Here is a 13,828-nt window from a genome sequence, read left to right on the forward strand (position 1 = left end):
TGGTCTCGCGGCCGTCCACTGACTTGCGCAAGACAGTGGCACCACTGCAAGCGCCGGCTCCTCCTCCACGGTGCTGGCACTGGAGTGGGGGGAGAAACAGGACATTCCAGGATCACATCAGAAGCCGGTATGGGTTCTGTGTAATTCCAGGAATGCCCTGTGAAAATTGGGACACAAATAGGCGCAAGAGAAATCCGAAGTGAGATCCGAAAGCCCGTCGCAGGAAATAACCGGCCGAGCCCAGGGTGCTGGCTGCTTAAATGTGCGAGGGGTGGATCCAAGGGGTGGATCCACAATTGGCTCCACCCAGCACACAGCCCAAGTCCCAGCCTGCACCCCCATTTGCAAAAGCCCCCTCCGCCCATCAGGAAGGGCCTAGCCATGTTGAATTCCTCCGTCGGGGCCCCAGTAAAGCCTCCTCCATCCCAGCTTATGCACCAAAAGCATATGGCTCAGGCACTTGTATAAAGGCCATCCACATGCAGGTAGGGTCGCACTCTGTACTACACGTGCATCCCCCAGTTTCAGCAATCCTTGTGCAGGACTACTGAAGGCAGTCTCCATAGCTGGCAAGAACTTTGCAGAGCTCCCGCACCCACCAAGTGAAATGCTGAATTCAGCACTGAATGCTGTTAATTGGGACTCAGGGCTCCTTCTCCCCGAGGCAGTAAACCTGGATCTGGCCTGTACCACTTCAGACTATTGTTGGAGGCTTCCTCTGTCATGTGGCAGAATGTTTCTTGATGGAAAAAAAAGAGATCACCCTGCAGGGAACTCCCATGTCAGGAAGGAGGCCAGACTAGAACCCTATACTCCCTGGCATCTAGTTTTCTGTGAATGTTTATTTTATTTTTTGGCAGGGGGTGGATGGGAGGAACATTCACTTCTATAAATTTCCATCTGAAGAGGTACAGACCAGACACAGGTGAGGGCGAGGTATGCGTACCTTATGCACTGACTTGCATTTTGTGGGCATAATCCAGAGGAAACTAGGTGTGGCAGCAAACCTGTGAAAGAAATGAGACCTGATTCTTCCATTAGATGTGTTCAGCACAGCTCTGAACTGGGCTTTATCTATCCCTAGAAGCACTTGCCTCAGTACTCTTAAAAAAGGTTAACGTCATTTTGCTCTTTAATCCATCAGGGATTTTCCTTGCTCACATTTAAAATGTTAACACTATTCAACCATTCCGCCCTCCACACACACACACACACACTTCTTTCTTTTTCTTATTTGGCTGCCTTGGTGCTTTCTAACAGGAAAAATGTCACATTTCCAAACAGGTTGATTTCATTAAATAAAAGGAAATGTCTCTACAATGGAGAGCTTTCCCCCTCCCCCTCCTTCTCCTATACCTAACTATGTGAACAAATGTGTTGATAAATAAACCAGCCCGCAGCTCAGTCTTGCTTGTTTACTGAAAGGAAATGAAGCTCCACTCCCTCATTAGTGCTGATGCCCACCTCTTTTTACCTAACTGCTATTTTTAGCGCTCAAGAGACTGAAAAATTTCCATTGAAGATCTGCTCTTCTCATTTCCTGGGTAGAGAAAACAGGAAGGCTTTTTAATTTTTTTAATTTTCTTTTTTTAAGTGTCAGTCTTTGGGTCGTGTGAAACTAGATCAATTTCACCTCCCGCTGGCTGCTCCCTTACATTGCAACACTCCAGAAGGGCAGCTGATCTGGGAAGCAAGTGTGCTTTCAGGCTTCGTTATTTACAAAAAACCAAGCAGCTCCCGAAAGTCCAAATATTAAAAAAAAGTACTGCCTGATTCCATGCATGTGCATTGAACTTCACTCCAAAGGTTTGGAGCACATTTGCAGCACAATTTTATGTTGAAGGACGTTTTATCAGGAGCAAGAGTGTATAAGACTGCAACAATCTTAGACACATATCTTATGTTCGTAAGATAAAATCTCACAGTGTCTTGGACTTCACGGATCTTTTCACTGTAATTTTTGCAATCCTGTGGTTGTAGTTGAGGAATCTAACGTGATATCCTGTGGAATATCCCAGCCCCCTCTCACTGCCCCCCCCAAGAAAGATTAAAACAAAACAAAACAAAACATGATAATCATTTAACTAACAATTTCAAAATTCAAAAGCCAATGTTTGTACTAAAATTGTAATAAAATCACTATAAATTGGCATGTTAGTCAAGAACATTGGACAATTGTTAATCAATATAATTCTGAGAGTTCATTAAGTTTTTCCGCATGGAACCTGGCCAGTTGTATCATGCTGCACATTTCAGTAAAAGATAAAGGAGCCCTGGACGGTTAAGTCCAGTCATAGGCGACTATGAGGTTGCGGCGCTTATCTCGCTTTCAGGCCAAGGGAGCCGGCATTTGTCCACAGACAGCTTTGTGAGTCATGTGGCCAGCATGACTAAACTGTTAATATGCCATTTACCTTCCCACCGCAGCGGTACCTATTTATCTACTTGCACTGGTGTGCTTTCAAACTGCTAGGTCGACAGAAGGTGGGACAGAGCAACGGGAGCTCACTCCGTCACGGGGATTCAAACCACCAACCTTCCGATCAGCAAGCCCAAGAGGCTCAGTGGTTTAGACCACAGTGCCACCTGTGCTATGTTTAAGTAGCTGAGCCCGAACAGCAGTCAGCCAATGTTGTACAGAGGCCCAGAGTTAGTACTTCAGCATTGCCCAAAAGGAAGGGAAATGGAGACCCTGGGTAATAGTGGAGCAGCAGAATTATTTTTTAAAAGGAACTGCATTATCTGAAAGATTGCCTCTTCAGACATACTTTCCCATGGTCGCTGAGATCCAGAGAGGATGCTGTCCTAGCCATGTTATCCATGCATGGAGTTTAAGGATTTAGGAGGAGTCACTCTTGAACCTGCCTTGGGACCTTTTTGATTCTAGCATCACTGTGCTCTTCAGATACTGGACATTCTTTGTTTAGGCTGGCTTTAAGTGGTCATTGATTTTGGGTTAATGAAGAGTCAGACACAACTAAACGACTAAAGAACAACAACAAAAATATGTGATGCTAAACATATCTTTAAATACTGTGTTTGGGATGCCAACATTTTTTGAAAAGAATTAGCAACAGGTGTTCTGGATCAGGGCCACACACGGTGTGGGGATTAACCCTTTCCTTCTATCTTTTACCCTGAAAATCCTTTCCCTAGAGCTGCCATTTTTAAAATCTTTTGTTTTTAGTTGGATATGTACTTGCTTTGATATTTTCTGGTTTGTTCTATCATTTTGACCTTGATGAGGGGTTATTCCTGCAAGCTTTATGGAGCATGGGCTTAAGCACATGGAGGCATGGAGAATACATACTGGCTGACAAAACCAACAGGGGATTGGGTACATTTCCCATTCATTATGAGAAATCATCGTAATATGCCCAAGAATGTGAATTGATCAGAGATGCTTTTGCCTGGGCAATATGCATAATTCCCCACATGAATTGTGGATCAATTACCCAATATGGTTACTTGTGCATATTTACTAACATCACCTGGACACCAGCTAAACATTGCCCAGCTAAACGTGCAAAATCCCCTGTTTGTGTTCTCAGATTGTGGAAATAAATGTTTTGGAACAGGAAGCATGCTTTAATTCTCCTCTTTGAAATGAAACGGCTAGTGCCAGGTTTGACAGTGGAACTCTGTAAACACTAGTTGAGATGGATTTTTTAATATTGAAATTGTGGATAGTATTTTTATACCTTTGGCCATGGAGTCATGGGGTTGTGAAACTTTAGAAAAAGCACAGATTTCAATCATTGTCTCAGAATCCTGTTATCCAGAAAATATGTTAGTTCTCATCTTCTTCTTGCAAAAAGGTTTTTTTAAAAGTTCTTAAGGCTGCAGAGAGAGGCTCACCATTCTGTGAGTGGTATCTAGTGGAATTTCTCAAGCCAGAAAGGAGCCCGGCACAATTTTCAGTGAGGATGCACAGACTTCACTGCTGGGTAGAACTCCTACATATACAGCTGTCAATTTTGCCTGTTCTTAGATCAGAGTATAGGTTAGAAAACGGGGGGTAAAAATGAGAAGCTATAGCATTATGCTGCAAATAGTTTTAGATGCATTATTACATTGCATTGCCATTTTGTATTCTTCCCTTCCTCCAAAGAGCTCAGAATAATGTATGGCAAGGGTCTGATGCCCATTGTAGGATTGGGGGCAGAGCAAAACGTGGGTGATGCTAAAGAGGTATTCCAGCTAGGCAAAAGCAGCCAAGAAGGACACAGAGCAAAGCTAATGAGAGTTTGACCCGACACACACACACACACACACACACACACACACACACACACCACTTTTTCCAGTTCATTAGTTTATTGTTCTAGCCAAAGGCCATGACAAATTTGTATTAAGCAATATTATTAATAGAGTAATACAAAACATACATCTGTAATATAAAAATCTGCAAAGATTTAGCCATGTTTATTAGCATTAAAGCAGTTTCCCTTGTGCATCTCTTGACAGCTCTAATTCGAGTATTGTTTTGCCCTTTTAAAATCCAAATCGCCAACATCCATGATGTAAGAGAGAGAAGTTACCAGATGCAGCAACTAACTCAAATCCGGCTTGATTTCAGATTAAACCTCTGAATCACCACAACAATTTATAGCGATTTTATCTAACTCATTTTTTTGTGGGGTGATTTACTTTAAGCCAGTGCACAGAGGCCTACTCTCTGTGTTACAAAGCTATTATTGCCGCTCAAAAGAAACCAAACCACTTCTGCCTGCATTTACACACACATTTACATTTTATCTTCACAACAACCCTGAGATGATAGATTAGGCTGAGAAATAGTGACTGTCCCGGTGAGGTTCACGACTCTGTGATGATTCGAACTCAGGTCTTTAATCACTCATCCATGCTGGGTCTCTGCATTGCTTTTGATGGCAAATCACACTAGTGACTTCATTTACTGTTCCCTTTAATTGTAACACCTTTTCCCCCCTGCTTCCTCTTTTCCTTCACAGTTAACGAAATTATCAGGAAAGAGTTTTCTGGACTCCCTGCCAGAAGTCAAACATAGAAGAAGAGATTTGCGCGACAACTTTTACTGAATGCTTCCGTACCTGACCTCTTAGATTCTTCTCCTGCCCCGTCAGCCTCCTGCTTCCTTAACTGATCATCTCAAGGCACCGGTTCAACACCAGGAACAATGCACTGGCTTCAAACTGACAGCTTTGACTAAGCAGCTCGGCACCTCTCACTGTAAACATCAAAAAGAACACTCTTCCTTTTGTCCAAAGATCATGTCGTTCTCATGTAGCAATGCATGTGCCTGGCACAACCTATTAATATGACTACAGAGAGAGAGAGAGAGGAAAGAGGACTTCAGCAGCAACGAAAAGAGAACATCAATCTAGAAGCCTGTGTTGAAGCAAAGTAAAATTCTATGTGTGCTGGGAACAACAGATGAATTGCAAAGTCGCCCGCTCAGCAAAATACAGAGTGTGATGTTCCTAGAAAATTATCAGATTTGGGGAGGGAGGAAATTAATGGCCAGAACTAATTATGAGATAACACATAGGCAGTGTGAGGCAGAAAAACATAAAGGAACAGATCTCTGCTTGCATCATGTATTTTTGTTCTTTTTTAAACCGAGGCATCGCTCTGCACGGTATCATAGGAGCTTCAGTGTAATGCAGGAGGGTTGCTGTAATGGAAAGGGGGAAGAAAACCAGGCAGTGTGGGCATAATGCTTTGTGATTGTGGCTTTACCACATTGTTGCTCAGATCATGGGATGCACTGAAGTCACATTTTCACTGCTTTGGACTAGAAAAGAGACAAACTCAAGGCATAGTACAGCCCAAAATTCAGTTGTAGTTTTTTTGTAAGGCCTGCAGATTTCACAGAAGAGATTTCAGCATCTGCTTAAAACTCATTTTTGAAATCGGTGGAACTTACAGTGGTTAACTTTGGCTTGGTGGTGCTTCCAGTTTCCTATTAATTTATCAGGTGCTGTATTTGACTATATGGATGGCCCTGCAAAATTGAAACAGGGGTTGTTGTTTTTAGGTCCCCCCTCAGCCCTACAAAGAGCAGAATGTTTTTAAAGTCACCTCAACTTAAACTGGAAAGTGCTATTATGTTTTGTTTCTCGGGCTTTTCAAGTTCATCAGGTCTCAAGCTTTCTCATAAGAATCATAAGAGCAGGCAACCCTAAAAGATCTTACACTTTCAAGTTTTTATTTACAGAAAACATATGATACTGAGGCTGCCATCTTGGGAGTTACCTGGGAGTAAGCCCCATTGCATTCAATTGGGACTTACTTCTGAGTAGCTGCATATAGTATTGTGCTGCCAATTATTGAAATCAATTGCAGTTTCTTGGTGCTCATTGCGATAGTTCTCAAATGCCCAGAAAACTCAGGGATCCTTTTTAACGATGTTGCAGCAGAAGTGTTTTTCCCCTTAGTGAAGTATATTTAAATTTCCTAGCAAGAATGATTAACATGTTCTCAATGTGGAGATCTTGTTTTCTCTAACGGTTGTGTTGCAATGAGGAACAGCCTCTCTTCTTGGCCACCTTGCCGTATTGCAGAATTGGGGACTCAAGAGTCAGTCTACACATCTGGGTAGAGCACATGGTACAGATTCCTGAAACTGCGCCATTTCGGACTGAAGATGGGGAAGCGGGAAGTTGTTGCATGTCGGCATGTTGCTCCAGAACATTTTCCTGCCTGTGGAAAAGTATCATGTCAGGGTCAGACAGCAGATACTTCTACCTGACATGCTAGCTTGTCACAAGTGTGTGTGTGTGTGTGTGTGTGTGTGTGTGTGTGTGTGTGTGTGTGTGGTGGCTTCAGACATGTAGTTCCCTATCTTCAATCCCGGGAGCTCTGTACCCAGATGTGTGGACTGACTCAAGCATAGTCTTTCAAATAGTATACTGAAACAGTTAGTACTCTTATTGCTAAAGTACTGGCTCACAGTTTGTGTCCCCTGCCCTGGCCCCACAACACATGTTGGGCAGAAGGGAAACAAGTCCTAACGCCCAGTGTCAACTGGGCACTCCAAAATAATTAGTAGCAGCAGGAAGAGTTCCTACAGACCCAGAGCTATAACAAGTCCTTCCCGTTGCACCATCTCTTTATTAATGATAGTGAATTTGTAGCAGTATTTGCTCCCTGCTCTCCATACTGTTGATCTGATTCCCTCTTGGGATGTCTGCACTACCAAGCAAAGAAAGTGGGACCAGTTCATCTGCCATGGGCGTCTTTAAAGTTTGTGCAATGTTGGCAAAGCGTGCTACATTCCAGAAGTTCTGTTGTGCTGGCACAGCTCCCTACCAGATGATCAAGTCAAAAGTTACCAAGTCCACACAAAGTTAGATGAGAGTTTTGCATTCCATCCTATTTCTTTTTTAAAAACGAGGCCACAGAAACTCTTGTTGCATTTTTTCCCCTGCCTTTGGGGGATGTCACTGTTTCCATTAAGAAGCCATAATGACATTAAAGCTGATCTTGTTTAGCAAGGCACATTATAACACTGAAAGTAGCTAAGGGAATTTTTTCTAAACCAGGCTTCCTCAACCTCGGCCCTCCAGATGTTTTGAGACTACAATTCCCATCATCCCTGACCACTGGTCCTGCTAGCTAGGGATCATGGGAGTTGTGGGCCAAAAACATCTGGAGGGCTGAGGTTGAGGAAGCCTGTTATAAAGAGTCTGTTATTTTGAGGAAGAAGGGAGAAAAAGAAGCATCCCCTCCCCTCAAAAAAGGGGCCCGCCCCCAAAGTAAAGTACTTCACTTATTTAAAAATCCCACACTAACAACTCAGTGGGACCCAAATGCCTGTCAACTGTTTACATCCACTAAGCATAATAACATGATTAAAGTGGGTTGTCATCAGTGCTAATCCTACTCAGAGTAAGCCCATTAAAATTAATGGGCAGGACCAGCTTAGTCCCATTAATTTCAGCAGGTCTGCTCTGAGTAGTTACAAGCTATGCAACATATTATGCCAGTAAAAAAAAGAATCTCCAAGGTTGCAACCTGGCAGCTCCAACTGGAGGGCAGGACAGATGTTTCTGGCATGTGAACTGGTTTTCAGTTTCACCTGACTATCCTTTAAAGCCAGTCCTCAATCACAATTCATATTCATTTCAACAACAAATCCACAGATGCCTGTCAGGATATCTGGTTTTCAGATCATACCTTGGGGTCATTCTCATGCCAAGTAAAGTACCAGACAAAACATCCAATTGTTTTGTCCATTCTTTGGTTGCTGTTATTTGTCCTAAAAAGAAGTGCCTTTTAAAATATAATGCTTATCTTGGCTCAGTACAGACAAGCCAAAATAAAATGCATTTTTTAAAAAAAAAAAAAGTGGTGCAAATTGGGCAAGGCTTTAAACATCAAAACAGCAGTAAACGAAAACCAAACATTTGGCAGATTTATAGTGCTTTTGGACACTCTTATTTGCTAAGAGAACTATGTGGACTTGTGATGAGGCTTACGCAATAAAGGGACTAAAGTGCATTTTTTAAAATAGAAAGAATGGAAGTAAAGCGAAACAAAATGATTTCAGCACAATCCCCATCACATATTACATAGGTGAACAGGACTTCTGGTGTGTGGATCACAGGCTCTGACAACCTATTTGAATTAAAATTGCTCATTGAGAATGATGCCCTGAACTTGCATTTCTGTTCAAGAGCAGGGCAATGTAAGCTTGTGCAGGTGATAGTATAGGCTATTTTGGAATGCTGCGCTGCATTCCTGCTTTTTCCCCTTCCTCCCAACAAGACAGCAATGCATCATGTTATCAATCACATTGTGGTACCTCTGATCAATCCTGAGGTGTATATGCTTTCTTGCTAAATCAGGGACATTGTGTATGGTAATATCCATACAGGGATCAATCTAGGTTAGGTGACAGATACAGAAGAAGAAGAGTTTGGATTTGATATCCCACCTTTCACTCCCTTTAAGGAGGCTCAAAGCGGCTAACATTCTCCTTTCCCTTCCTCCCCCACAACAAACACTCTGTGAGGTGAGTGAGGCTGAGAGACTTCAGAGAAGTGTGACTGGCCCAAGGTCACCCAGCAGCTGCATGTGGAGGAGCGGAGACATGAACCCGGTTCACCAGATTACGAGTCCACCGCTCTTAACCACTACACCACACTGGCTCTTGGATATTTGCATGATCAATTCCAGGAAGTGACAGTGGCCAGATCGGGTTATTATGAAACACACGAGTGAGTGGGGCTGAGAGACTTCAGAGAAGTGTGACTGGCCCAAGGTCACCCAGCAGCTGCATGTGGAGGAGCGGAGACGCGAACCCGGTTCCCCAGATTACGAGACTACCGCTCTTAACCACTACACCACACTGGCTCTCACACACGCTGAGGCAACCATCAGGTGTCATCACAAGCTTTAAAAAGCACAGACATGCGAATTATGCTCTCTTTTCCTCCAATTTCCATGGGGATGAAGTCACAGCAGATTATTTCAGAATGATCCATATGCTTCGTTCAGTGCTTCTTTGCAAGTTGCAATGAAACAAATGGGAGGTGTACTGCTAAATCCTCTAATATCCCCCTTACCTGCTGGGTTACAGTTTCATATATCTGTAGTATATAGACTACATTTTTTTATGGCTATATGAAGGCAAGCTATCCTACTGCATCAGCTTTTGAACATTTTTGCAAGCACCTGCTTGCTAATAATAGAGCCTTAACCAGGTATATATGTATTTCCAAAGCAAGGGAGGCCTTTTCAAAGCCGCTGTATAGATCTCTCTTTCTAATAAAATAAGTGGATACATTAAGGTAGCAGAAATAATTTTGAAAGCTTCCGTGTACTAAATTTTGCAATAGTTTTGCAGCATTATTGATTGCAATGTTGACACAAGCTTTGGGGGCAGTGGAGTGTGTGTATGTTCAAAGTAACATCAGGTTCACCTGGGGCAAGTGAATTGCCTTGTGTGAGTAATTTGTTCTCAGTTTCTCTGGAAGACAGCCATAGTTGCATATGAGGAAATTCTCTCTTTCCTCAGTTATCTGAATGTTTCACTACAGTGCCTTCCTGCTATTGTACCAAAAGTCCTCCCAAGGCATTGTCTGTAGGCTGACAACTGTAATGCATTTTCCATCAATGTTACACTGTGCTAAAGTATAAGCAAAATATTGCGACTCAAAAGATCATCTCACTGTGTTTGGGTTGTGTTGGTGTTTTTTTTAAAACTCACTTTCCTATCACATCTTTGCCTGCAAATTACAGGATGAGCTCCTGTAAACTTTTGCACCAAATTAGACAATACAGAGAAAATGAAGCCATCCATCTTAACATCTAAACAGTCGGCGGGTATTTACGGAGACGGCAGATGTTAGGAAGGGCCTTTTGTCATTGTTGAATGCCTTTTGGAAGTAAAGATTGCCAGAGGAGAAATTGCAGAGGAAGATAATTTGTCATTAAATGCTCACAATTTGGTTACAAATTATCTCCCTCTTTTTTTTTTTATTTGTGTGTGGGGCGGAGGCTTCTCTTCTATTTTTAATGTGTGAGATTGAACAAAATTTTAGATCACCTGAATTTTAGTGGCTTTGAGGTTAAAGTGTCTGCTGGATGTGATGACAGTGGTAGAAAGAATGTTGAATAGTTATGGTTTGCACTCAGTTAATACTGTCTGTGGGTACAATGCAGCCAAATTGGAGCACTTTTTCTCTCTCTTCTTTTTGCTAGATAGTAGATTCACGTAAGATGTACGTCATATAGACAACACAAACCCACTGATTTCAGAGAGAGAGAGAGAGAGAGAGAGAGAGAGAGAGAGAGAGAGAGAGAGAGAGAGTTAAGTGCATGCTTAACCCATCAGTCAAAATCATTGGGGCTTCATGCTTACACCTGCCTTGACTGTGTGTCTCATGTAAAAATGTGTCTTTTCCATCTTCTTGTTAAAATACAGCGCGTTCTAAAATGTAGAATATTTTCAAAGATAGCACTAGGTTACTATATTAAAAACATGCTGCTTTTTGATGTTATATCTCAAAGTTCTTGAAATTAGATAGCACAATTATTATTATTATTTGAAAATATATATATTTTGTACTATACGATCCTTTTAAAGAAGAAGAAAAATGTCTACTATGCTTCTTAACTGCCACAAATAATGCAAATCCTCCATGCTGGTATTTATAAATCTCCAGTTTGCATTCCTTCAGCTGCAGCTTTAAATAAGTGCTCTTACTCAAAAGCAAGCACGGTTGGTATTGTTGAATGCAGTTGGTGTGATGGGAGGGGTAGTCCGAAAAATTTGGAGGGCACCAGGTTGGGGGAGGCTGCCTCAGTGACTCTTTGGTGTGATGTATAAGTCCGTGTATGTTTATGATCCTGCCATTTTGTATGGCTATTGACATTTTAAATATAACCTTGGGAACAATTTGTCCATTGAACGTTTCGGTTGAAAGTTTCCTCACATAAGTACTGCTGAATAAGAGATGCAAAGAACAGTTATCTGTTTCGTTGACAACTAAATAATGTCATAGCCAGTTTATAAGGTTTATTTATCCATTTCTACTTGCTTGTGCATAATGAATGTAACAATTAAATAACAGCATCTCTTGCGTTTCCAGGGCATTGCACAAAGTCAAATGAATGTGCTGTAGCAATTGTACAATCTCATATAGGCCAAAGTGGATCGGGTATATTGTTGATATGGCAAATATGTCTGGCAAGGCTCTTTTGTGCGGTCTGCAAGAAACTGAGAGTCTTGATAATCTTAGCTTTTATTTGTAAACGTTAGTTTCTAGTCCTCACGCTTACAGAGATGAATGTCTATAAATCTAACAGCGAAAAGCTTAAATGATCAGAAAACAGGAAGAGAACAACAGGATGCACAGATTCATTTGTTTTTAAAGTCTACATTTTCCACGAGTTTCAGAGTATTAACTCAGGTTCTTAACATGTGAGGATAAAGACTATCGGAAGAAATACATTGTAAAATAATAAGCACAGTGGGGTGCAACCCACACTTAAGTTCTCCTGTTTTCAATTGAACTTGGGTATTTCAATCTCTGGGTTGTGCATATTATATGCAACAACAGTACTTGGCACCTTTAACGTTCCAGAAAAACGATATGCAAATTGTTTTCTGCAATTAACTAATGATATACTAATTAGCAGCGGCCTTCCAGTTCTTTTCCTGAAGTAGTTGGCGATCCCTCATACAATGTTGCTATCAAATGTTGGGAAGGAGTTTGGGTCCAAGCTACATCAGACTGAAGTCTATGGATATGGAATATAACTGATTTTTTTTATTATTTGCACTAATTTGTGTGTGTTCATCTCAGCTTGTCCCAAAACTGATCCAGCAAAGCTGGAAAACTTCAGTTAATTGCCGACCATCTCCTGCCATTTGGAAAATCAGGTGTAACTTCATTGAGCACCAAGATATAAAGTGCATCAGTCTTCCTTTCGTTCAGTAGTAAAATACAACACAGTTAATCTTACTTGTATGTATAAGGGATGTTCTCGGAAGCAGAAATGTTGAGACCGTCCTGTAATGTGGCACCAGCCTATTGACCATTATTGATTATGGAACCATCAGGTTGAGAGGCAACATACCAGTGAATGCCAGCTGCAGGGAGCAACAATGGGAGAGAGCTTTTGCCTTTGTGTCCTGGTCCTTGGCTTCCCAGGAACATCTGGTTGGCCACTGTGGAAAACAGGATGCTAGACTAGATAGCCCTTTGGTGGGATCCAGCAGTGCTTTTCCGGAGCGACACCAAAGATTTCGATTTCCCACATCTGTAAACCAAATGAAAGAACTGTGCCAATCAGATTGCACATTTGGTTAAAAGATGGCTCTCTTCCATTTTTTTGCTGGTTGTCAACAACATTTGCACGCAAGAAACTGAAAAACTAAAATACATGTTTAAGAAAAAAAAAACCTGGTGAAAACACTCTTAAGGTGCAATTCAGCATGGGCAAGAAAGACCCTTTCGTTCTCATGGAAATCAAGCATAGCATGCATTTTGGGGTGTTTCCAGATGCTCTAAAGAAAATATCCAGCCTATATTTGCAGCTAGCATTGTACATTATTTACTACAGAACAAAAAGACGCCTAAAGGGAAAGCAGCTTTTAAATTGCTCAGATATATATATATATATATATTAAACTAAAATTGCTTGTTCAAAATGTTTTATCTTTTTTAAAACAACAACAACTGAGGTTGTATCTTGATATATCCCCCATGTAATGTTTTAATCTCCAATTTAATTGTGATTTTGCTTTTTGTAAAATATTTTTATACAGCTTGTATTATTATAGTATAGCAATAAATCAAAGGGCAACAACTACTGTATGTGTGTTCTTCTTATGTGCTTGTAGTTTTTGTGTAATCAGAGGGGTGACATGAAAGGCTCCTGAGAAGCCTCAACAAGAATGCTGCAGCTGGGTTATCCAAGGATCAAATTGCTGCTTACATGACCATCAACCTGATCCAATTAAAGTGTTCTGGCTGGAACTGATGTCCAAGACATCTAGAGGGGATCAGGTTGGCAAATGCAAGCCACACATGTCCTGTGAAGAAGGAGCCAATGGGACATGTTTAGGACCTTCCCTAAAGGCAAAGGTAAAGGGACCACTGACCATTAGGTCCAGTTGTGACCGACTCTGGGGTTGCGGCGCTCATCTTGCTTTATTGGCCAAGGGAGCCGGCATACAGCTTCCAGGTCATGTGGCCAGAATGACTAAGCCGCTTCTGGCGAACCAGAGCAGCGCACGGAAACGCCGTTTACCTTTCCGCTGGAGCGGTACCTATTTATCTACTCGCACTGGTGTGCTTTTGAACTGCTAGGTTGGCAGGAGCAGGGACTGAGC

The 13,828-nt window shown here is 41.8% G+C and overlaps 1 protein-coding gene across 6 annotated transcripts in view; it reads left to right on the forward strand.

Moving 5' to 3' along the window:
* NFATC2 (nuclear factor of activated T cells 2) overlaps nucleotides 1-8,314 on the forward strand; it is a gene marked incomplete at its 3' end in the record, with an annotated part of 141,752 nt that extends 133,438 nt beyond the window's left edge. For all 6 annotated transcript variants that reach the window (XM_081196104.1, XM_081196105.1, XM_081196106.1 and 3 more), the window contains one exon: nucleotides 4,974-8,314. In XM_081196104.1, coding sequence (XP_081052230.1) covers nucleotides 4,974-5,029 — 56 coding nt within the window. The remainder of the gene's footprint in view (nucleotides 1-4,973) is intronic.
* Nucleotides 8,315-13,828: the final 5,514 nt, after the last annotated feature.

The sequence above is a fragment of the Podarcis bocagei genome (genome assembly GCF_964188305.1).
Source record: "Podarcis bocagei genome assembly, chromosome: 5".
Lineage (NCBI taxonomy): Eukaryota > Metazoa > Chordata > Lepidosauria > Squamata > Lacertidae > Podarcis > Podarcis bocagei.